The 27,453-nt window shown below is 36.6% G+C and overlaps 1 protein-coding gene across 7 annotated transcripts in view; it reads left to right on the forward strand.

Moving 5' to 3' along the window:
• The first annotated feature begins 6,911 nt into the window (after positions 1 to 6,911).
• Positions 6,912 to 27,453, forward strand: part of LOC131427450 (uncharacterized) — a 54,359-nt gene continuing 33,817 nt past the window's right edge. Inside the window, exons 1-2 of one of the 7 annotated variants that reach the window (XM_058590639.1) lie at positions 6,912 to 7,150; positions 19,619 to 19,886. In XM_058590639.1, coding sequence (XP_058446622.1) covers positions 19,819 to 19,886 — 68 coding nt within the window. In that variant the 5' untranslated portion in view covers positions 6,912 to 7,150; positions 19,619 to 19,818. Of the gene's footprint in view, positions 7,151 to 7,226; positions 7,338 to 7,543; positions 8,005 to 13,573; positions 14,869 to 19,618; positions 19,887 to 27,453 lie in introns of those variants that run through there. The other 6 variants (XM_058590642.1, XM_058590645.1, XM_058590643.1 and 3 more) reach the window with 6 other exon arrangements.

A 27,453-nucleotide genomic window follows, 5' to 3' on the forward strand; every position in this document is an offset into this window, starting at 1 on the left:
AAAACACACAACACATCTGGGTTCGATTCGTAACATAGGGTCAGAAAGTTTTTTTTGGCCCGGAAAGGCGAACGACCTTACGATCTTCCCAGAGTATGTTCAGAGTTTAGGTTTTGTTGGTGACGTTGATGATTATGGAAACATATATAGCCCTGGAGATTGCTGTTAGACGAATAGTACTTGCTATAAAGATATAAAACTCCAAAGAAGGAACGCATCGCCTCATACCACGAATATCAAGAAACAGTTACGACAGTAAGGTGGTAGAAGAACTTGTACATTTGGGTTTAGGGGTGTCCAATATCAATACCAGAAGAGAAATTACATTGGGTTACTTCAGGAGAAAACCTCCCGGTTTACAAAAGTACGTCAGTGTACAAAATTGATCATATACAAAACTCTAATTAAACCGAACTGTGGCCCCAAAACTAAAATTATGTTGGCAGAGGATGGTCGCGCCGTTAGTGTTTTCGAACGATAAGTTGTGTGAATTGAGTGACTAAACATAAACCACTAGTTTCAACAGTTGTTTGAAGAATCGTCTATCGTTCGTTCAGCAAAATTGTGCAGCTTCGATTGAAGAATAGGAGCAAAAAGTGGATCGAACACAAGCGCCTATATATTTCCAAATTACTAATCAGCGTTAACTTTTTAAAAGGTCAGGTTAATTTGGTAAAACTTTATATGTTTGCACATAAGTCAAATCAATCTAATTAAGCTTTAAATCTTTTACCATTTGCAGGTGCCTATCGTACTATTTGTCTTTTTCACATGTTGGTACCGTTTATGATGACCCTTTTCTATATCGTTTATTTTGAACGGCTTCAACTTAATTTATGATTACCGATTAAATAATTAGATGCACTAAATGAAAAATAACTGAACATAATTTATGTTACGTGATTATAATTCAAGGGATGTTGATTTGTTTTGCATAACTGATGATTACAAAGAATTACGTTTAATCAAATATTTTTGACATGCCACTGTGCTGTGCCGAGCAAGATAACTAGCCTTCGCAAAAGGTTTGCTGCAGTGAGGGCAGGTTACAGTCCAATTATGGTGCCCCGTATTACGACGATGGATCCCTAGATAGGTTTTAGTCTTGAAATTTTTACCACAATCGCAGGTGTAATTACGTTGGTCGGTATGAGAAATCCAATGGTTGCGTAGCTGATTGGGAAAACGAAAACGCTTACTGCATGTTTCGCATTTGTATGGTTTTTCGTAAGTTTCGATAGGTTTGTTCGATACTAAATCTTCTGGTTTGGTTTCTGAATTTGAATCTACGTTGTGCTCAACAGTACGGTATTCTAGCTCAATCCACTCATTATGACTAGAAACGGATATTCTTTCTGGCTGATTTCAATTTTTTAAAATATCAGTAAGCTACTTACGAATCCACTATTTTTTGGTATGTGATACTTGCTTCATTTGGTGAAATAGCATATCCGATTTCGGTTCGACAGTCTATTAGATCCAAATGGAAAGGAGACCAAAATGTTTCACAAAATGCATCTGAAATATTTTTGTTACTAGCGAATTGGAATATCGTTTATATCTATATTATGTTCTTACAGTCGACCATGTTATTTCTTAAATGTAGAAAATAATTATAACGTTGCGATAAATTATTCTTTGGCATTTTGAAAAAAAAATCCTTAATCGAAACGGAAGTCAAAAACAATTTCAAAGTTTGACAGAATACATTTTTGTTGCCAGGAAACGTGTAATCGCAAAAAGTCTCTCTTTACTATACTTTCTCCTTCTAATGTAGTAGGGACATGATAGAAATTTTTACTCCCCAGTCAACTCGCCTGGATTTTGATTCGAAATACAGTGATTTCCAAATGGACTCCGAATCAGATGGAACAATCGATTCTGATTCGGAATCCATTTAAATATAATACTGAATTTCGAATTAAATTCCAGACAAGTTAACTGGGTCGTTTTGAAATCAGTTGTTTTTCAAAGAAGGGCGAAGTAAACAAATCGAATGTATCTTTCCCACACTGAAAATTTTTTGTATTTATATTAATTAGATCTCATGCATCGTATAGGGTAACAGAGGTATTTTGGCTACTTCATATATTTTGGCCCACCTAACAAACTTTATCCATTTTATCGGATTTTATCCATGTTAAGTAACCCATGTCGCATCAATTTGATGCCTATCATATTGAATTACCTATTGCGGAAGGGTTTTTCAAAGATATCACAACATTTGGTGGATATTTGTACAAAGTGGGCCAAAATAAAATCAATCCTAAAGTGGGCCAAAATACCTCTGTTACCCTATTCATAGATATCATATGGGAACTCAAAATCTTTATTTAAAATGTACGTGAAGTGTAAATCAGCGTAACAAAAATAAAATTGATAAGAATTTCATACACAAATTAAATGAAACCCCGACAGAACTTATCCCATTACATAGTTTATATACATTGGATGTGTCATATGGATCGTATGCAGACGATATTTCGACGTGAGCATTTCATAAGGGTACATAAACCAATAAGAGATTCTCTTTGTTTACTTTCTCTTCTATTAATAACACCTAAATTTTCACATTCACTTACCAAATTTGCATATAGAATGAAAATATCTCCAGCTTTGTAATAGTATTATACATGTTACGAACAATTGCGTAATAACGCAGATATAATCGAAAGAGAAAGTAAACAAAGAGAATCTGTCAATTGTTTTAAGGCCCTTTTGAAATGGTCACGTCGATTTCATAAAATGCATACGAAAACTTATAACCATTGATGAAAGTGCACTCAAAAACTTAAAGATGTCTACTCAATTTTGAATCTTTATAACCATTTCAAAATTGATGAGAATATCATATTCAAGTTAAACGAAAATTTGATGAAATTTATTCTTATACAATTTTTATATTCATATAATTTGTCATATGGGTCGTACGGAGATTGTTTTCATAGACGTCATTTGAAAACATAACCTTTAAACTTAAGAATGGCCGCGAATCGTATAGCTAGTGGTTGTGTGTCCTCAATATTCATCAGCTGCTCCAGAAAGTTCTCCTGGAATTTCTACAAATACACCCAAACCTCCTTTTACGAACCTTATATATGTATGTATGTATGCTTACACACTCACTCGTCTGCATATATGTGTACATATTTATACATATAAATGATCACTTTTACTTCACCAATATTTATATGAATTAAGAAATACAAATCTTTGCTCACATGTGTACGTATATTTATACATATATACATATATAAGTTACGTAAATGGAGGTTTGGGTGTATAAGAGGCCTATATTCGCATCATTTGTTCAATTCAATAGTAACCATTTAATTTATTTAGGGGTTTAGGTACAGCATGGGTACCGTTTTTTTTGCTAAGTGCACATAACAATTTTCTATGTCTAAGTTTTGCCTTCGGCTAATCAGTGCGTCAGCAGTTTATGTTGAACTGCTAACGCCACCTAACGGTTCAACATAAACTGCTGGTCAGACGTAAAGTTAATACTATTTGCATATACTTTCGTTGCATCGAATTGTTATGTCTTTACCAACGTGCCGAAAGACACGAAACTACGTGACGGCGTGCCAGAAGAAACTCAGCGGTTTATATTGAACCGTTAGGTGGCGTTAGTAGTTCAGCATAAACTGCTGACTCACTGATGACCCAAAGTTGAATCGTAGAAATAGAAAACTCATTTCTTTCCAGGAGACACTTTTGGTGTCGCTGAGAGCTCTATTATATTACTATTACACTCGAGTTTATTTGCGTTATGGTTAGAATCTGAAACATATAAATTATATATCAAATTAATGAGGAGACTTGTCTCAAGTGCTTGAACCTCGACACATTTCCACGTCACCTGGCTGATTCCAAGAAGTTTTCTATAAGTTTCATCACCACCGCCCACGGAGGACCACTCCTGTCGATGAGTAGCACGCGGGCCACCGGCGTGGTTTCTGAGACTCTGGGGTGTTTCCCGCGGACCCATGCGGCTACTACCATTACGTAGCAACGTCACATGTAAAACAGACCCATCCTCCCAGCCACTACATAATCCTAGTTCAAATAGACTTTGCAAATATGTTCTCTTATAATATATTAACTGATTAACAAATGAAAATTAAAATTTTTAATCAGTGTGCTCTCCTCAAGAGATAATAAAAGGTGTTACGATAAGAAAACAAGAATATGTATAAAAAGGTCAAACTTAAAATAAAGAAATGTTTCTTTTTCAAGTAAAAGTCACACAGAATCCATATTTACTATTCCCTATTATCATTTTCCTCACCGCAGGACGCTATTTTGCCTTCCGCTTGACAATGACTCATTATTTTTGTATTGGGAGTAGCGCTGGAGTCGTTGGAAGAGTTCATGCCCTTCCTGCACCACCTGGAGCTAAAAAACGGAGTGCCTTTTTTCCAGTCCCATATATATATATATATATATATATATATATATATATATATATATATATATATATATATATATATATATATATATATATATATATATATATATATATATATATATATATATATATATATATATATATATATATATATATATATATATATATATATATATATATATATATATACACTGAAGTCTTTTTTTATGCGAATTTACGTACCGCATAAAAAAAAACCGCATAACTCTGAAACTTCGCATAAAACAAGACCTCAGTGTATACATATATATATATATATATATATATATATATATATATATATATATATATATATATATATATATATATATATATATATATATATATATATATATATATATATATATATCGGTCGCGATGTAAATGTCGCTCTTCAAGCCATAGGAACAGAAGACCTACTACACGAGATTTTTTTGCGAATTTTGACAGCTGAATGAGAAATAAAATTTCTGCCACTATTTCACCTTCAGTTGCTTTATAATATTCTTGTTCAGAAAGCTATTCAAAGTCTTTCTTGACGTAGCTTTAATAATCCTGTTCTATGCAATCAAATTTCGTTAGCATTTTCATGTACAGTTTTCGGGATCGTACTTTGGCCGATTTGTTTGGCTTATAGTAACGATTTGGAGTAAGAGGTTGGGGTTTCACTTAAAACAATTGCAACTTTCGTAGGTGAATTGGTATAGCGTGATGGGTAATTCGATGCCTTTCGATGCGTGATGGGTAAGTCGATGCCTTGAGTAGACCTACGAAAAACCTGGAATCAGGGAGAGTCAGCAGGGCAGCATGGTGTTTTGAGGTGCGTTAAACATCCCTCTCTCTTGGTCTTTCATTGGTGAAATAGGTTGGATCATTGTTTCAATGAAAGTCCAATCAATCGTTCAACGGGAGGCCAACACGGGACCTTTGTTTGCCGATTTTGAAACAGACCGTTGAACCGAATGCCATTTTTTTCGTTCTACAAACCCGGCAGACAGAGGTCCATTGTTGAGCCATTTTTAACATGAGGAGTTGGAGCCCCGTTGGACTAGTTTTAATGCATAATTTCTGAAGTTTTTTCCACTTATTTTGTAAACTAACACTACATACCTTCACAATACTTCTACTTCACGTAGAATATCAACAAATTTTCTCTCTATGTAAAGGTAACACTTAATTTTCACACTATTTTTGCAAGAGAAAAACAACAACAAACCGTTCCAGCAATTTGAACGAATATTTCGTGCAATATGTCGTTCAACAAGCGCTCAAAGACCAACAAAATGGAACGGCCTGCTGAGAGGGATACGTCAAGCTCGATTTTAGACGGCTTCCCAGTCAAAAGTGTCACATCGCAACTGGACGTAGGGATGTTATTCAAGTTCATGTTTGCTGACAAGCTCGTCGAAAAGGCCATGATTTGGCAAGCAATTTGCAGTTGTTGTCTAAGAGCAGAACTATTACTTACATCCTCGACGATTACATCCCAAAAGTTTGCATCAGAGAAAAAAGCGTGTATTGCCGTTCACCTGCAAGCGTGGGAGCAAAGTCATCTTTAGGTACGATTTGGCCAACTGCCAGTACTACAAGGTGGTTCTGGAGTGGTTTGCTGCCAACAAGATCGATTTGGTCCCCAAGCTAATGAAACCTCCGAATTGCCTGGAATTTCGACCAATCGAGAAATAATGGGCGATTTTAATGCAGCAACTTTGACGACGCGGTGGAGCAGTCAAGGACATCCAGAAAATGCGGGCAAATTTTGTGATTTTACTGTGCGTGGCTTGTGGCGAGTGGTTCTAAACTTGTTGAATCACGAATTACAGGTATTTTCGTGCGTATCAATCTAAAATTTAAACTGGAAAACTACAAAAAGCTGTACTAGTAATTTACAAGATATTTTGAATTCAAAGGGTGCACAGATTTTCGAAAATAGTGCTAGAATGAACTTATCTGTTATTAGTAATGATTTCCAATTATGGTGTGATTTATTGCCAAATATCTCCTCTTTACCACTAAGTTACTGTGCCTAATGCGAGCCTAAGAAAATGCTATTTTTGTATTTCATTCGATATCTATACATAGTCGATACGATATTGTAACGAAAAAAAAATCTTTTATAAAAAGAAGTTCTGGAAAAATTAATTGTTATACTGTGGTACAATCATCGTAAAGAGTTTGTTTTAAAATGAATAAGATTTAGTAGTTTATCGAAATAATTATCTTTTCGATATTTTTCGAACTAAGATGCAACTCCTAAAAATTACCATGCATCTCCATTGTTCGTAATTGGACTTGTGGGCGATATGTTCACGATTCATTTGCTATAATTATTTGCTATTACTTGTTATTGACTATAAGATACACACAGCTTCGCATACCGAAATGTGGTTGACTGAGCGCAAAAAGGGGTGCCGGGCAGTGCGCATGTCCAATACTGGATAACCTGGAAAATTCATGCATCGATCTATGGATATTTGGCATATCGAAACGCTTTGAGCTCTCTTGTTTGTCAGCTCGTAGGCAAAGCAGTCTCATTTTCAGCCAAACGTTTTCATCATCATCGCGGCTGCGGTTGGTCGCCTTTGACATCAGGACATTTTCGCGGTCGTCACCGTGAATATTCAGTGATGGCGTTCGGTTTATTAGCATCAATTTTGAACTCGTATTAAAACAGTGTTTCGGAATCCCGGGTGACAGTAAACTACTACTTTGTGTGGTGAGGTTGGTTTCGCTATTGAAGGTCGTTTCTTGAAGTTTGAAAGTGTTCACACCTACGGTGGAGCCTTGCGAAAATCGGAAGATAGGATTACAGCTTATCATGCAGATGTATTTTGTCAGTTCTAGTTTGCCACGGGGAGAACCATGAAATGTAGTTCAAATGTCATAATAACATGCAGAATATGTGATTGTGGGTAAAATCCAAATAGTGAAGAATATAACAGAGTTGCGAATAAAATGAAAAAAAAAAAATTGATGGTGGAAAACCATATATCCCAGTCGTGAGAAGCAAAATTGGTAGGGGATGGTGGCCATAGCTGAAACGGGAGCAGTAGTGTCACCAAACCAATACTTGTGCCGAAAGGTTAACTCGCTCTCATCTCACTTTCGTTATCTCTTACTCAGTGTCTCACTCTTGCTTGAAAGCTTCGACAGCACGTTTTCCTCGCGTGCATGTGTTGATAAAGTGGTATTCGGTTGTTTTCATCTAAGCACGTGCTCGTCTGTATTGGTACTGAGTGGAAAATTGTTGATTGGCGGTCTGCTTGGTTTGATGAGAGATTTTTCCATCGGTGGCTCACTGTACGAAGACGAGTTTGATTCGCAGTGGTGCGGAGTGAAATATGGATAACAATTACGTTTATCAGCAAGTTTTGTATTATTCACCTGCTTATAACTGATGTTGGCGAGATGCAAAAATGTGATATGTTGTAGTATCGTGCTGAATACTAAGAACAAATATATTTTCCGTAAAAATGTTAACTGTGTGATTCAAGGGGCGGATGTCCTTGTGAAACTGTTGGTCACCATCGTTCCAGCTTGAAGTGAAAATCCTTGACCAGTGGCGGTACACTGCGGTACGAAGGATACGATTTATGAGCTAAGTTGTTACTATAAATTGACGGCGGTGAAAACCAGTGAAATATTCTTCTTCGGCAAATCAGCTCAGGGTGAATTGGAGAGAAACGAATAGATTGCGTCTGCAGTGGCCCGTGTGTCCTGTGTGTTTTTCTTTTGATTGTGTTGTTGTAGTACGAGTGTGGCACTTTTGCCAAAAACATCGACGGTTATTTATAAATCTCAGTCGCAGCTCGTAAGAGTGATCGTGTTATGGTCTGTAAAAATGAATTTACCGTGTCATACGGCGCATACTAAGGTCATTCTCTCTACAGAAAAAAAATGGTATTTTCAGCAATATTCTGGATATTTTGGTTGGACTGTCTTTTTATCGACCTTCGAAAATAATAAACGAAATCGCACCTCTGTTGGTTTGTACATACATCTTTTCGCATGAAATGTGTGTCCGCAAAAAGCGATGATTCAATCATCGGTGAGGACAGGTTTGCCTACAAGGTCAAATTGATGTATTTTCAAAATATACAAATAGTTAAAATGGTGTTCGAATGATTGACAACAACAAACTGTAAACCGAATATTCAGATTATATTATTGGTTTAGTTTTACAGTATATTTTTAAAACTTACGAAGAGCCCAAGAGTTTTGCATTGCTTTGTAGCCTTCCAAGGCAGAATTTCTTTCATTTCAACTTGTTTAAGGAAATCTGAGCTTCTGAAATATCAATGAAAATTTCATTGCAAAATATCTGGTGCGCTGCTTTCAAGACCGTTGAATGAAAACCAATGGATTGAAAGATCTTCATTTAAACCGTCAGTCGTCTGAAATTCCTTAGTAAAACAATTTATTGCTTTCTTTTCCAGATTTAATTTATTTCTGGCGTCAGGATTTAAATGTTCTCATGACTACTGAGCACACTCTCCAATCCGTAGCTTCGTGACGGTGACTCGGGACAGGGTGAAACTTTTCGAGTGAACGCAGTGCACAAACAAATTAAAACTCCGGTTTAGAACATAGCTCATTAAGTTTCATAAGCAGTAATTTAAACTCCTTCAAAATAATAAGTTTAAACCGAAAATCTTATGTGATCATCAGTTGAAATAATCATTATGTAACAATTGTGAAACATTAACACTACGACAAGTTATAGTCTAAGACGAAACATAAAGAAAACTAAAATCGTTTATGTTCCCCTTAGTACACAATTTGACTTACCCCAAAATGGAGTTACAATTGCAACTTGGACTTGGACTTTATTTTGTTTATGCGACTTTGATTTTTCTTCATTTGTCATGACCCTACTTGAATATTCATTTTCATATTTGAATTCATATTTATTATCTTTCTCTTTAAATCTCTTTATGATTTACCTTTTTAAGTGATTCTATAGTTACATATTGCATCTTTGTTACAGTACTTGGTTTGTTTCGTTTCTTATTTCGTATTTATGTCTTGATTTTCACTGATTTTATGTCGTTTGATTCACTACTTTGACGTGGGACGACCCTACTACACTGGAACCTCAAATTACGCGTAAAGTCGGGGATGAGTAAATTGAATTTCGCGTAAATTAAATAAAACATCACGCTATTTAAATGTTTTCGCGCATGAAAACAAGGGTTTTCAACTCCATTTGATTTTAGTGTAAATAACACAAAAAATCTTACTAAGTTCATACACAAATTCTGATACTACGAAATCCGTGAGATCCACTCGAAATATTATTATTTTAACTACTTGAAATATTGTCCTTAGAGACTACACTGTACCATAGCAAGAACTGCAACAGCTAATATCTAACGATTCATTAATTTTAGTTGGTTTGACTTGAAGTCGTCATAACTAAGTTCAGTTTTTGCAATGACTGAGTGGAAACATATATTTGAGAAACCAAATGAATGAGAAACTCACAGAAAAGATATTTTTTTTGGAAAAAGATACGCTTAGAGACAGGACTTGAACCTACGTTCTTATGCAATCTGTGCATACGCGCTACCATTTCGCCATCCTAAGCCTTGTGATAGTCACGGCTCTATCATACAATTGGGGTTTGATAAAGCATACATCGAACATGATCTAAATCCTTTCTGCCTCACGACCGGTATCATATATCAAAACAAAAGGGTGGCGAAATGGTAGCGTGAATGCAGGTTCGAGTTCTGTCTCTGAGCGCATCTTTTTCAAAAAAAAAATCATCTTTTCTGTGAGCCTTCTCCAATATATGTTTCCACTCAGTCATTGAAAAAACTGAGCTAATATCTATTTTTTGTTTGCTGTTCTTATTTTTATCTCTACTCATTGCTTACTTGTCTATTTATAGCTGTTTCAGGTATGTTCTCAGTTATCCATGAACTTCAGTACAAACAGATCTTAAAATCTACACAAACAATCCGCAGCTTATGTTGTTGCACTTTGTTATTCTGGTCAAGGATGGCTTTTATCGTATCAAAGAACGTTCACTGGCAACTCTTCAACGATTGAATCAGTGCCATCAAAGAGAGTTGGAAATCATCGCAACAACAAAAACCCGGCATGGCTCATTTAACATAGAATCGACACCAGTGCGAGAGCGAATTTCTCTCGATGACATTTCTGAGAATCAAAGGTTAGCACGCTGCTGTGGGGATCCTCTCTGAAGCAACAAACGGTCGCTTATTCTCGTTTCGCGATCCGATTCAATACAGGCAGTTGATAACTGCGATAGAATCATTTTACTATTGCCGCTTATTCTAACTATGTGCATATAATCTTTGTATAAGTTGTGTCTATGAAAATGTATGTGAATGCTCCACACAAGGGTTTTGAAATATTGCAACCTAGTATGAGAATCATCAAGTTGAATCATCGATTCGATTTCTGCGATACTTGTCAACTTGCGATTCTCTCCAACTTGCGATACTTGTCAACTTGCGATTCCACACAGCAACGATCATTATTAGACTGTAAATTCTTTTAAGGGCCGTGAAATACTCAGAGTATGAAGTGGAGCGAGGGAATGTAGAAAAATTCTCTCGCAATTCATGCATTCAGAGACTCGAGTTCTTGTAGCATCTTCTACCGGGTTGAAAATGTTGTATACAATATAGATAGCAATATAGCAGCTTCTGTCAAATTTTCGACAATCACCAACACTGATTCTGGTAGATCTTAAGGCCTGAACTCCAGTTAGTTTTCTGGATGACGTAAATCATTCACAATAAGCCTTGTAATGTCATGTGGTATTACGAGTATGGGCAGAGGATAAAAAAGTTCATTAATGTAGATGCTGGTAGATCCTAAGGCCTGAGTTCCAGGTAGATTTTGGATAACTTAGAACATTCACAATAAGTGAATGTCAATTTGTCAATTAGAATGCATGAACTGGGTACAAGGATATTGTTAGTTCAATTGGTTACGCTGGTAGATCTTAAGGACTATACTTCAGGTAGTTTTTGGATAAACACAGAAGAAAAGAAACTCAATAATGCCTTCGCTTACATTGGTAGACCTTAAGGCCTTTATTCTAAGGAAGTTTCGGATGGACATGAGCTTTCACAGAGATTATCACAGTATGTTAATTTGCTGAATATAGTACGACGAGCACATACCGCACTCAAAAGTCATACAAAAGTCACCAGTCTCGCGTTTATATACTGCCTTCTTTTTTCCAGATAGTTCTTGGACACACACGATCTTAACCAGATTTTATGAAACCAAACAATTCCGTGATGTACATTTCAAAATATTCAATTCACTAAAGCATGTTTGATTGTTTCGAAAATCGCGTTTTTTTTCAAATAAAACGTCGCGTAAAACAAACTCGAATAAATTTAGGTTTTCGTGTCTAGTCAATGACACTGCGGTTTTCCATAGATAATCAAGGGCTGTAAAATGAGACTGAAGGGTCCGGCAATTGAAGTGCTACATTGAAACAATCAGATAAATTGATTAAAAAAATATTTCAAGTTCATTCAATTTCACAAGAAAACTTTGAAGTTTAACCATTCACCGCAGACAACCGAGAAAGAAATTCGCAAGTGCTCTAGTGCTATTTCAACCCAGGTTGTCGCTTGAGGATTTCAACACCTTCATATTTCTGCCTTCCTCATTCTTTAGCGCAGGCTTCGGCCTTCAACATATTCTAGACAAGGGATGACTAAAGAGTTCAGGTCTGGCGAACTCGCCGGCCACTTCGGAATAAACCATGATTGCAGAATCGATTGAAAAACTCTTATAAATTATCGCAAAAATTGGTCATAAAAAATCGTTTTTTTCAATCTCAACTCATAATAAAAAATCTTCTTATTTTTCTTTTGGTAGATAAATTCATGTTCATTTATTCATTTGCTTTGTTAAATTCGAACTGCCGTGCCTTCCGCTTAACTCCTTCCATTAAATTTTGCCACGCCAGTTAGATTTAAACTGCTACTCGTATTTCATAGATTTATTAGTTTTTTTAGTTTTTTTTCTTTCAGCATATTATGTTTCTTCAGGAATGATAGCAGCCGCCTTTCAGGCACTCCTGGGCGTAGATCTCTTGGTTGATGGTTCCCGTTGTGATGATAATGCCGCTTTCTAGACCACACGTGCATATGGCCTGCCAGACGAGGTATTTTTTTGGGGAACTTCGATAATTTGATGGTTATGAAAATTTCGGACACATTTCCTTTTCCTGATGCGGTTTAAAACTCCTGTGCCGGAAGCTGCTTGAAATCCACCTTCACATAATTTCGTCGTCCATGAGGACACAGACGAACTTTGTAAGCATATTCGTATACAACTTTCGGGACTGCTGCTTTGCCAACGTGTTTTGTTTATAATCTCGGTTTGCACCGTCACCTACATGAAAGTCGATAGCCCGGCTCGTTCCTTCACCCGCTGCACAGTAGTATGGGAGATTTTGAGCTTGCCTGCGACGTCTCGGATGGAGAGGTTAGGATTTCGCATATATTTTGCCGCTATCTGCTATCGCTGCCACGTCCGGATTATGATTGCCAGTATTGCCACCGCCTACAAGCTTTCTGACGGTCAACAGACGCTTCCCAAATACCTTTAAAATGTTGGTCACAGTCGATTTGGCCGCATCCAGCAATGTTGCCAACTTGGCGTGCGAGAATTTTGGATTCTCTTGCTGCGCGAGTTATTTAAATGTCATTGGATGTCATTTCAAACACAAACAAATGGTGAACACTTATCATAGCAACCAGTGTATATACACTCAACTTTTAAAGCCAGCATTTCAGGGTGTTTTTATTTCATTTTTAACAGAAATACATCGATTTGAAGTAAAGAACTTTTGCCCGTTTCAGTCTTTATCATGAGAACCCTAAGGTAATCGAATTGTTACATAGGTCTTCAGCAGTGCCCTGCCTTTTTTACGTGTTCGTAATTCTGACTCACCGAAAGGTCTTAAATCTTCTGTATCTGTTAGGGTTTGCTTTGAAGTTTACCTTTTAGAATTCCTTCACCAATTTAGTAAAGTTGGTCGAGGATTACTCTTAAGGCGCCTCTTGACAATCTTCACAATGGCAGGTGTGATACAGTAGCTAGACGCTAGACGTCCGCCATTTTACTGTTTCTTGGTAATTAATTTTTACGGACTTAATCACCATCGAACGGTTAATTACGTTACAAATAGACAAAATAAATGTCATTAAGAAATTAATATGATATCACATATTGACGATGAAGTAAAACTCATTGATCATTGGTGGTTATCTGTTTTGTTTTTGGTTATTTTGTCGAATAGCTGCAAAGTTTCAGAGAAGCTTCAGGGATGGGAGATGATTACTGATACCAGTCTAGGTTTGACAAGAAATAGGAATCTTGAAAATCTTTGAAGATCCTATTTGATAAAATATGTGAATCTCAAGCAATAAATTAAGGAAACGGTAATTACCGTGTTGATTACGAGATATATTTGAATGGCAGTCTGTGGCACAAATTTTATGGTATTGAATGTACGTATTGGATAAAGCGTCTGAGATTAGAAATTATATTCAAGTGTTTCATCTTCTCACCCCTATGCCGCCTACGTCAGTCGATATGACGTAGTCTGCTTATTAGTTCATTAGAATGGCTCAAAACCAAGACTCTCAATGGTCTTATTTGAGATAATAAACGTTCTGTTCAATATACAGTCTGAGACAATGTGTTTCTTTTTGTCTATTGTTTTTAGACCGGTGGTTCTTTGGTAGTGAACAAAACATTTTTTTATTAGTAAATACAACTCTAAACTGTCTGAGAACAGGAACCCTAAAAAGTGAGTCAACCTATAGGTACATATCGTGAAACTCATTTATCACTCGACGAGTGGATAACTTGCTATCTGTGTTGTTACGGTACGAGGTTTCCTGTACTCTATGACAGTGCTCGTTTTCGCTGAACAGTATGGGTCGCTAGAAACTGAAATTCGATTTATCATAGCGTATCGAAGAATAGTTCTTGTTAGATCTCCAACATCAAATATTGTACAATGCAGAAAACTACTGTAAATTGTATCGATTTGTTTTGATCCCCCCAGGAACACAATGACTATCCTTTTAACTGTGACCGGCACTGTAGATATAGATAGCTAGCAATAGATACCTAAACTGATGTTCATGCGGTGGTGGCAATAATGGAATATTGGGAAGAAAGCGAACAATTCAACATCGCACGCGAGAGAGTCGCGAGTGTAGGAATTTTATTTGTACAGACTGCCAGTTTGTCGAAGTGCTAGTGTGATTGAAGAACGCGCTCAAGTGGGACTTGAAGAAAGATGAAACAAGCGTGCAGTAGAACAAGAACTGACCATCCTCAAGTAGGCAAATTAACCTTACGTTGTTTGTTGGTGCCTTCCAGTGTAGGTCAAGTGAGTTGATGCTTGGATATGCATCTATCATACGGTACTTCAAGAATAGGAGTGCACGCTTGACTCCATGATTCGTGCTTTATTGGTTTATTTGCAATGAATGAGAATGATTCTCGTGTTATTAAAATCTGAGAGGAACGAGAATGAATAAGTGTTTGTATGTCCAGTTGCTAACAATGAATGTTTTTTTTACTGTGAATAATGTACAATATGTTGCATTGAATGTCTGAAATGAATTGAAGTATGATAACACAGTATATTTGAACAGAAAAACCAGCAACAATGAAGGAAGAACATAATGCCACGTAATTCCAATTTGTTTGCGGTTGAAGAATATTTGGAATGTGAAGTAAATTGTTCTTTGCGAAGTGAGAGAAACTATGTTTAAACTATGGTCATTGCTTTTCCAAACCTTAAGTTTACTAAACAAAAAACCTGTTTCCTAAAACTCTACACTTTCTTCTAAATTCTAAAACGACATTGTCTAGTTTCTTGAGCTATTTCATGGCAGTGATGCTTTTATTTGAGTATATTGTAATCAGGGATATAGTTCATGCGTATTTGAGTTTTGGGCAGCCGGCTGCTAAGAGTGGACGATTTATTTTCCGAACAATAACAGTCGGCACAGTTTTGTGTACTGATGTGTATTGCAATTTTGAATCCAGATAATGTAGTTAAGCAGTTTCTTATTAGTTACGGGTGGATGACACTTGAGATGAAGATGGTATTTTGTAAATTCAGGACTATCAAACTTTTTGAAAGCTGCGAACTATCTTTATCTAAGTGCTTTCAGCTTACTGTGTATGATTTATGACTGTCATATATGGTCAAATATGATTGATGAACTAAATGGTGACCCTTTCACAGCACTACGATCAGACCGACATAGTGCTCTAGCGGTTCAACAAAATTCATTGGGGCTGCACTCCAAAACCCTCTCAGCAGGCGATTCTATTTTGTTGGTCGTTGAGCGCTTATTGAACGACATACTGCACGAAATATTCGTTCAGTTTGCTGGAACGGTTTGTTGTTGTTTTTTCTCTTTCCAAAATAGTGTGAAAATTAGGTGTTACTTTCCTATAGAAAGAAGATTTGTTGTTAATCTACATGAAGTAGAAGTATTGTACAGGTATGTAGTGTTGGTTTAAAAAAAAGTGGGTAAAACTTCGGAAAATCTCCAGTAAAACTAGTCCAACGGGGCTCCAACTCCTTATATTAAAAATGGCTCAAGAATGAACCACTGTCTGCCGGGTTTGTTGATCAAAAGAAATGGCATTCGGTTCAACGGTCTTTTTCAAAATCGGCAAACGAAGGTCCCGTGTTGGCCTCCCGTTGAACGATTGATTGGACTTTCATTGGACCAATGATCCAATGTATTGGACCAATGAAGGACCACCGTTGAACGTTTTTTTTTAAAGAGGGAACCCGTGTCGGTGGTTCAGAGTACGAAGGGCTTGTTTCGCAAAGCAAGTCTCGATCTGGAAACATTCTTATGTCATTTTCGCTTGAGAAAACTGAAACTGACCCAGGGTAGTTTCATCAAACAAACACTTTTCACGAAACTGTGTTGCGTTCGCACTTAGCAACGGGGGTTCGAGCAAACCTGATATGAAAACCTGAAGGTTCGAAACTGACTCGATTTTCAGGTCAACAACGTTGAAACTAGGTTCGAAACTAGCTTCTAATAAACGGTTTGACAGAAGTTAGGGTGGAAACTGGGTTAGGTTTGACATCAAACGAAAACGACATTAGTGTTATTAGGATCACAGTAGAGATGGGCCAAGCAGTTAATTTTAAAGAACCGTTCAGAATTTGGTAGTTTTACCGAGAGAACTAGTTTTTCCTGAATCGTTCATTCGTTCTTCATAAATTTTGAATGTTTCTGCAAAAACCAATGGAAACAAACTCTTCAAATGGAAATGCAGTAACTTTGTTGCATGTACGACCAATTCGAAATATATAGATACTAATATACTTTTTTATGGAATTCAATCATTTTAAATTCGTTTGAAAAAATTAGAGAACTATCGTTGTTCTACAATAAACCTAATTATTTGTTCGTGGAATATGAGAGCTGGATATCTTGTTAATATGATGTCTTTGCTTAAGTGCTTAAGTCATTTTTCCAAAAATCTCTATTCGACGTAAGAACCTATCTGTACCATATCGGTACCAGAATCTGGTCAACATAAGTAACAGGAAAATGTCACCCACGCTCATTTTGGTGAGCAAAAAAATGTTTTTTTAGTTTTTCATGGAAAATGTCGCAATATTGTCGAGAATAATTCTCAATTATTATTGTATGTGGCTTAGATTGATTGATTAGATTGCGATTATTGATTGTATGTGGCTTAGAGACGTTGGCAGTGCGGCCAATTTTTTTTTACTTATTTATTATTTATTTTACAACATAATTCAAATAATTATACCCGTCATATTAACGAATATTTGATCCTATTTTGCATAGTAATAAACCATTTAATATCACACGATAAACGCAAAAACGATTATTTTGATTTTTTTATTTGATTTGAACACTTTCTCTAATCATGATGTAGTGTAGAATACAATAAGAATAGCCCTGTGGTAGAGAAAGTTTCGGTTGATTTTTCAGAAGGCCGTAAGAGCAATTGACAGTTTCCCTTTGTTTACTTTCTCTTCTATCAATTACCAAGAGGTTTCCAACTTTATCACTCAACTCTTTGCATAAAATGATACCCGAAACTTTTGACTTTCAAACAGAAGGCTGAGAAATCCAAGAAATTCAGAGGCTGTGAAATCCAAGAAATTCTTTATAATCACATCCCAATAGTCGAAAGAGAAAGTAAATAAAGAGAAACTGCCTCTTGCTCTTACTGCCTTTGAAAAATCAAACGAGAAATAGCATTATGTTAAAGATGTCAAAGAGTCTCCCGAGGCCCGGCTCCAAAATCGTAACCCGAGTTGTGTTATCTTGTGTTAGGCGCAAACCAATATTTCTCCACACGTATTAAAGTCTATCCGCACTAGGCCGACCCGACACCGACTGTAAATAGATTTTTTTTGTTTCGATTATAGAGGTTTTAACTTTAAGGTCATTCGCCTCTTCGGGTCAGGAAACTTTCTAACCCTATGTGCGGGGTTGGGAAATGAACCCAGGTGGGATGCGTGAAATGCACCGACTAACCCATCACGCTATACCCGTCTACTCAATCAATAGAATTGTTTAATGATTCTGAAAAAAATTTTACACTATCAGATCAGGCTAGCTTAAAACTCATTCTATTGAAACAGCTATTTTGGAGAGATCGTTTAACACATTTGCAGACTGGTATGATTTTACGAAATCAAAGTCTGAAGTAAAACTAAATTGGCTGACAACACAAGTTTGCGGTTGGTGGCACTTTTTGAACGAGTTGCTTCAGTCCCGTTAAGACGTAGACCTGACTAGTGTTAGTTTTTAAATTTTATTCGAATCTAACGAAGAAAACAGGTTGAAAAACTGACATGCGAATACAACTATAAAATGAAAACCGCGAAAATGCTACCGCTAATTGACTAGAAGAAACCGATCATGCTCAGCTGTGCTCGGGCGCCACGCTGTTCAATTATAGTCAATTATAGGTTTTCATTTCATAAATGTATTCAAATGTCATTTTTTCAATCTGTTTTCCTACAGTTATCTGTCAATTTATAATAAAATGGCGTTATCGTCAAGTAATTTGATTTAAATGTTCGTTCATGCTTGTCTGTCGAATATATTTTGTTAATTTTCATTTGAATTTAAATATAAGTGAAAAAAGGAACAAATCCTCGAAATCTCTCCGACACGAATTGCAGACACTAGAAGCACAGAAGTACAACCAACGTTTTCTTGACATTGGAGAAAAATTAATCGAAATATCATATTGTTACATAATGATTTCGACTGGGGTGATATCGTTTATAGACACATTTGGACTGCGATGGTTTTTGGTTAAAACTATTTTTGAATCAAAATGGTCCACAATAGTCCCAAAAGATTCTCTTACCGCATTCCCGACAATACTATATTTTTCATCGATTACTCGCCTTCTATCAGAATGGGCTTGATTTGTCTACTTATATGTAGAAGGCTAGTTTTCAGTATGTTTGTTCTGTCTACGGTCAAATGTTTGCCCCTTTTTCCACTGTTCTCTGGTTTCTTATTTTATCAAGGACAAGATATGGTAGGTACTGTGCTGTAACGAGTTTTCATCCAGATGAAATGAGGTCAGATAGATGTTATTATTATTCCATGTATTTATTCAACCCCGGTTTTAACCACCAGATCGTTCGCCGGAGGATAGATTGATGTCCTATTATACTTCAGTACCTACCTCATTTACCAACAGTGTTGTGTTTTATTGTCGTCATTGCGCACGGTTGATTAATTGATTATATACATGCACGCTAGCGCTGAACCGATAAGTGTGACAGGTCTTCATAAAGGACATCACCTGTTCGTCCCTTACCTGCCCACGGTTACCACGGCAAGTGAATAGAACAAGGGGGTTCAAGGATCAAAGAAAGAATACGGCTACGCGAAACAGGGAGTGAAAGTATGCACAATACATGCTGATAGGGTCTCAAACTCTAGTGAATTGATGGAACGGAAAATTGCGCAGAGTTGATGAAATTAATGCTGGTCGTTAGGGAGAACATTTGTCAGTGCTGGTGTGAATGGTGGGAGTGCAAGCTTCGAACGGTGATTAGTGTTTCTAGAGCCAGCGGGATGCCTCGTGTGCTGGAACAGATATCAATTTCGTCTATTATTCGCGTTTCAGATTAAACTACCGAGTGCTCGTTGATACTTGAACTGACACTCAGGCTGCATATCGCCTATGTTTGCAATGATAGTGATCAAAGTGAAGATAAAACAGTGCTGTGAATGCTGGTAAAGGCAACGAGGGAGCAAGGCTGGTAGCATCAATTGTCTGGATTAGATACTAGGTGACACAGCGGAAGCCAACACAATTTCGTCACAATGGGAAACTACTGCAGTTCCGGGCAAACCAAGAAGGATAAAGACAACGCTTCTGAAAAGTCAGAGGAGTAAGTATAGTTGGCTAGATTGTCATTTATTCCACACGTGATATTTTATTTTGCAAGATCCTTTCCATTTAATTACATATTATATTATTTTTATTTAAATATATGCAGTAGACGCCCGGTCGTGGAAAACATGAAAAATTTACATGTTAAATAACGTTACTTAGAATGTTATTGTTATCTGAACATAGAGGCAGAATGGTTTAAATAACGAGTGATCTATCAAAACAACGGAGCAAAACTCATGACAACATCGGGCCAAAAGGCACCCTCATGAAGCTTCTCCTTATTTAAAAAAGTTTTAGCCTTTTCCTTGTCGAAATATTTGCCAGATTGAAGATTGTTCGCTATTATTCATTAAATTGATAACCTATACACAATTTTTGTAAGTGAATTCTTAAGCATCTATACTCAATCTAATTTTACTGACTAAACAGTAGTTCCACTTTTAGCCAGCGTTAGTGATATACTCACTTCAGAGTAACATTGAACAAGCGTGTATAAAAAAGTATTTCGGAGCATAGCTTTACTTCCGATCATTTCTAAATTCCAAAGAATACTTTGTAACCAAGGGCTTTGTTCACATCAAACTATTATTATTCGGACTCATCATACCCGGGTAATAGTGATTTGCAAACCAATAAAAATTCTATTATTAGAATCAAACATCTCAATGGTAGAAATTAACATTTCTCATTACTGCATGAGAAAATAGCAACAAAATATAAAATTGTGTCATTGTAATATCAGGAATCCGGAATCAGACCAAATTGGTTCAAATGGCACGTTCTCCTTGATATTTGGAGATTTGTGCATTGCCATCAATTTGTTTTTAGCATCATTTTCGTGATATATAAGAGGGAAGGATTGAAGGGAAATGGTAAAGTTTTGACAATGAGGATAAGGAAAATTGACGACACAAAAACACAAAAAAGCAGAAGTAAATTCTGCACCCCTAAGGGAGGCTGAACAATCTGCCGGAGATCACATTTAGTGGAAGCAGAAGTAAATTCTGAACCTCTACGAGGTCGCGAACAGTCGGCTGTAAAACCTATTTAGGTTTGTTACTATGTGCGTTCTTTCTGATGAACGATGCACAGTTAATAAAACCTTAAACCCCCGAGAGAATTTAGAGATTTTACAAAAGCGACACCATTCTGCACTCCCGGAAGAATGCAGAACGATTCGCAGTATGTACGAACAGAACTAAATTCGGTACCTCATAAGGGATGCCATACAATCTGCTAAACCCTATTTAAGGTGCATACAGAAAGGATTCATTCATTCCAGGAAGAACGATGAACCCTTCTGGCTATAGCTCCCTATCACATTGGGTGAGAAACGAGAGAATATCCTTTTGCTGGCATGTTTGGATGCAGCCCAAGAACGAATCCTGTGCTTTATTCAACTAGTTGGAAGTGGTAAAGCTGGTTCAGGACCAACGAAATCATTCGTTGCACCAGCTCCAGCCAACCCATCAGCCCGTTCATTTCCAGTAATACCAGAATGGCCGGGTACCCATAAGAAGTAAACAGCATTTGAGATGCTAAGGTCTTCAATTTGAGTTCGATCACTAGATTCGACCGTGAATCATTCGATCTGAGTGCTTTCAAAGCTACCTGACTGTCGGAACAAAAATAAATTCGTTTACCACAGATCCTCTGCTGAAGTGCCGATTGTATTCCACACATAATCGCGTAGATTTCTGCTTGGAACACAGTACAGTATCCACCAAGTGAATGAGACTGCTCTAGCCTCATTTCACGACAGTAGACACCAGCACGACCATTCAACAGAGAACCGTCCGTATAACAAACTGTGTGTTCATCAATCTGTCGTTCAAAACAACCAGTCAACCATTCCTCACGAAGAAGATAGCTCACATTGAATGTTTTGAAAGGAAAACTGCATGTGAGATTTAGGTCACTAGGAGCGAGTAAATACTCATCCCACGTAACCATTTAAGACCACAAGCGAGTGTGGCTAGTAGCATAATCTAAAGGGTTACTGTTCCAAAGCCCTGTAACCTTAAGACGGTATGCACAAGATAATGCTTCACACATGTAGTGGTTTAATACACAGTAGCGCCTCTTAAGCAGCAGTAGGAGTTGTCGCGAATGCTCCTGTTATCGCCATTAGGACCATCCTTTGGAGATGATTTAGCTTTGACTTAACTGTCGCGAATACTCCCTTCTGCCACCATACAAGACATCCATATGCTAAAATTGGTCCAACAACATTTGTGTAGATCCAATGAATGTATATGGGTTTGAGTCCCCATGATTTTCCAAAAGCTGGTCTGCATTGGCCGAAAGCCATGCAAGTTCCTTCAATCCTGAAGTCAATGTGACCAGACCAACTCAGGTTTGAATCAAGAATAACCCCGACGTATCCAACTTGATCAACCACAGCAACCGGGTATGAGTTTCAGTATGACAACTGTAACCGACGAGTTCCTGTGATTATCCCACGATGAGTGAAAAGCATCATTGATGTTTTACCCGGTTTTTCAGATAATCCAACCTGACAACACCATTGTTCAACAGATCGCAGGGCTTGCTGCATTAAATCAAAGAGAGTGGTAACCATAAGTCGGAAATACAAGGCTATTAAGTTTCCCTAACAAACCATCAGTGACCAGGCTCCAAAAAAGTGGGGATAGTGCACCAGCTTAAGGACACCCACAGACACTTAGCTTTGTAATCTCTGCTTGCCGAAGTGATGCACAAGGAAGTCGATAGCTAAGCATTGCGTGTAGCCAGTAAGGGAAAAACCCAAGATATTCCGTTCACGACTGCATTGTTTTACCTCCTGCAGCCATTCAGTCCTCGGTACGGAAATACACCTTGACTTAGGAGTTCCTATTTTTGTGGCCTTTCACGACATGGAACAGGAAACCAGTGGATCAATTATTGATAGAAAATAATTCTGCCGAATGCCACTAGGCTTAAAATACTTTGTAACGAAGGGCTTTGTTTACATCGAAATATTATTATTCGGACTCATCATACCCGGGTAAAAGTGATTGGCAAACCTATAAAAATTCTATTATTAGAATCAAACATCTCAATGGTAGAAATTAACATTTCTCACATTTTCTGCATGAGAAAATAGCAACAAAATATAAAATTCTGTCATTGTAATATCAAACGAAGAACAAAATATTGTTAAAAGACGGGTTTTTCAGTTATTTTATATTCTAGCATTCAGAATAGAGTGAAGTCATAAGTATTTCTCTTATTATTCTGATGCAGTTTACTCAATAGTATTTTATTTGAAGATGGAACTACTAGATCAATTCACTTAATGAAATTGGAACAACTCATCAATAACGAAACAAGATATAATAAATAATTTTGATGCTAAACATATATTGTACAATTTTTTGATTCCTTGGATGAAATATCAAGAACATATCAACATATCGCTATGACAGGATAGCAACATCAAGCCAAGATATGATAGTAAAATTTGTTATTATTTTGATCTTTGTTTGCTATTTACACCTACCCGGGTACTCGTATGCTTTAACTTTACGTTTTATTTCACCCAATAGTTTCTGCACTGTGTCTTCAGTCATTTATCTGGAGTCTTTTCTCACTTTTAAGCACAATTTTTCTCATTTCGATGTCTTAAGGTAAAATTCAGTGGAATGCGCGCGTTTCGAATTATACCAATCATTCAAAAACAGGATCGATTTTCGAAAAACAAAAAAACACTTAACTTTTCGTAATTAAATTTACAACAACTAAGTATGCTTCGAATTTCTAATTTTTGCTTTGTGAAGCCGTAAATGGTTTTCGAAAACTGCGATTGGTTACTGTTTTAAAAATCGAAAAACAGTATTTGAAGCGATTTTAAGAAAATGATTTTGAGATTCAAAACTTTGAAATTTTAGAAGTAATCATCGAAATTTCAATATGATTCGAAACAAATTTGCAAAATTTTCTTTATGCTTTGTGTGCGCTGTTTCGTACAGTACTGGTATGGGAAATACACGGTGGGATTGCTGGTTTATTTCCTGAGCAAAATCATATGAGAAACAATGAATCAAAGTAGTAGCAAATTGGGTTTATTTTCGAAATGACAGCATAATGCGAACAAAAAATAGAAAAATGTGAAGAAAAGATTCATTTTCCGCACTATCGGAGATTGTATTGTATTTGCGGAAATGTCAAAAACTTTTGTCTCGCGGGTATGAGTTTCATTATCAATTGAAATTTCACCGTAAACTTCATGACTGATCTAAACCAACAACAGAATGTAGCGTATTTAAAATATGCAAAAAGCATTAAGATGGTATATTTAGTACACCAAAACCTCCGTTTCCGAACATATTTTTACGTTACCTCTTTTTACGAACCAAATCCCAAATAACGTAATCTTTTTTTACGAACCAAATCCCAAATAACGTAAACTTTTTTTTACGAAACTACTTTTTAAAAAAGAGGATTTGGCATACATCGAAAGCGATTTCCGGCTCATTTATATTTCATGGAAACTACTACAATATGGGTATTTTTGGAACGGGTTTAAAGAGTAGATTCCGGAAAATAATGTTTGGGGTGGTTCTGAAATTCAAGATGGCGACTTCCGGTTTCTTGATATTCCTAGCATACCCTTACAATATAGGTATTTTCGGAACGGGATCGATGAGTAGATGTCGGAAAACGATGTTTGAGGTGGTTCTGAAATTCAAGATGGCTACTTCCGGTTTCTTGATGTTCCTTGAAAACCCTTACAATGTGAGTAATTTCAGAACGGGAATTTCAGAATCACCTCAAACATTGTTTTCCGACATCTACTCATCAATCCCGTTCCGGAAATACCCATGCTGTAAGGGTTTTCAATGTATATCAAAAGACCGGAAGTCACCATCTTGAATTTCAGAACCACTTCAAACATCGTTTCGATACATCTACTCATCCATCCCGTTCCGAAAATACCCATATTGTTAGGAATTTTAAGCAATATCAATAGGAAGCCGCCATCTTGGAGTTTGAAACAAGCGCAAACTTCATTTTCTTGCACTTACTCTTCACATCCGTTTCGAAAATAGCCATATGATGGGCGGTTTTATTAGATTTCTGATGTTTGTTTTCTTTGTTAGTTTAAGTTACTGCATTGCAAGGACTGACAAGGACGTTAGTTTTAGTCCAAACATAGCAGCAAAACAATGGTTTTCCATCGTTGAAAAAAGAAAGACTTTGAAAAAACACAAACAGTTGAAATTCAGTGTAATGAAGGACATTAGAACATGCTAGGTTGTGAGTACACACTTCAAAAAGTTTACATCTCAATAGATGCACATAAAAGTAGCGTCGCGATTCACTTACTTTCACAATTCAAAGCATGTACAGATAAGTCATATCATTAACTTAACAGTTAATTTTGCTGAAGCTTACATCGATACAGACGCAAAATTTATTTTTACATCTTAGTAGATGTAATATTGTGTCATCACCGAAGAAATTACGGCATGTTTGAGTTTACGTCAAGCGTAAATTTAATTTTTTCTAAGAGTGTAGAAGGTGTTATGCCCAAGTATCAAACAGTGCATCGATGACCAGTTTGCAACTACAAATATGATTATGTTTTGTTGCAGCTTGTTTGGAATAAGCTGCCATTGCAAAATTTTTTACTAGAGTGAGATAGAATTTCATTGTTTTCTCAATTTTTACATCTGAAAAGTAATTAGTTTGTTTGACATTAAATGAATTTCATTACCTTTAAATTTAACTTAACTAAGGATATTTCTCTCACAAACTTATCCTGTCTAGTATTACTCGTGTATGCCAAAAACACACTATTGTATCACGTATCACTCTGATGTTTATCATTGGGTGACTCACCCAAAAAAGTTGTAGCGAAATCAATAAAAAGGTTAGGTAGGAAGCTCGTTTATATTACGTTCCTTCTGTTGTCGTATCTTTTTGAACATATCGGATCGAATTTTGCTAACATCACCTAAGGATTACTCCTATGGAACGTTGATGATTGGATTTATATTAAGATTCTATATTGTTTAAGTTCAAAAAGGAAACTTAGTTTTAAAATACACAAATCACTCTTGCTAAGCGAAAACATAGTTCAAGCGATCCGCAACCGTGACTAATTGGCAATCGTTCGTCGACGTTATCCATCAACTGGCAAAATGCAAATTAATATTTTGTATCACTCCTCTATTTGTTTATTTATCTTATCCAGCGCAAAATGAACCAGTATGTTCGAATACGCACCAGTCATTTGGTTTAACGTCAGGGTATATTTATCTTTTTACTATCGTTAGCCGAAGCGAGAGCAAAAAAAATCACTCGTTCAGGGGCTGTTTCGTTTATATGCTATTTTCGTACTTGAACTGTTACGTTACGCTGTTATTTGCTTCTGCCGGTTTTATCATTACTACCGGTAGGCAATCTATCACGTTCTCGTCAAATTACATCAGTGGCAAAACGGTTTTGATACAATATTTGATTATCACAATAGGGGTAATTGCGATCGTTTGGATATTTGGTTTCTATGCTTTTATGCAAAAGAAAATTTTTTATAGGCGATGATAGCTTGTTGTGTTTCAATGCTACATAAACTATTCAGATGTTCATTTCTGGTGAATGAAGAATAAAGAACAACGTGCGTGATAAAAAATTTCACTAAAGTGTCAAAATCTGTCTATTTTGTATCATGAGTCTTCCGTTCCCAGGATTGGTTGACTCTTGGAAACCAGAGGCCGCATTATGGAACTAAAAACAAAAGGTCATTTCAAATTCTCTTACATCCTTCTCTTACATGTTTCTCTACATCTCAACAAGTTCGTTCAAACGAAATCATTTTTTAATGATTGAAAAATGAATTTGATTTATTTCAGTTTCATACTTGACACACCAGAGAAACCATAACCTAGTAAGACGAACTAATCCGTTCTTGCTTTTTACATTTGCATTCCATTGGAAAGATCCCTAGTTGGTCATATAAACACTAAATTAAGCATCGAAACAACTTGTGGGCAGTAACTCGGTGGATACGTGTTCCCTTCCAATGCCCTTACTTTCGCGCAGGCTCGTACCCAGAGCCTCGGCTCCTCCTCAAATCGGACACCCTTACAGATTGCTTTTACATACTATTTACATATTTATTTCTTATACAAAAAGTTCAATTTTTTAGGTAAATATTTTGGTTTAAAAAACATTTTTGGGAGGCGAAATGGCGAAGGAAACCAAACAAAAGTTATGATATGATATAATGAGTCTAGTGTTCCTCTAGATTGCACCGTGAAATTGTAGTTTCGAGAGTTTCGTGACGATTGAGACTCCACTACCGTTGAAGACCGCAGCGGCAGGTCCTTCGATGCGTTACAAAGGAAAATGTCAAAACTACACGAAATGATGCTGGATGATTGGAAATAGAAAGTTTGCGAGCTAATTGATGCTACAAGTACTGAGCGCTCTTACCATAGCTTGAGTTAGAATCTGCTGATGAAAAGGATATCCGCTGGATGCATACTCAGGACTTAAAAGACGAACGCAAGCGCACTTTGGAATCATGTTTGGCTATGCTGATGCAGATTTGGTTG

Source organism: Malaya genurostris, chromosome 2 (genome assembly GCF_030247185.1).
Source record: "Malaya genurostris strain Urasoe2022 chromosome 2, Malgen_1.1, whole genome shotgun sequence".
NCBI lineage: Eukaryota > Metazoa > Arthropoda > Insecta > Diptera > Culicidae > Malaya > Malaya genurostris.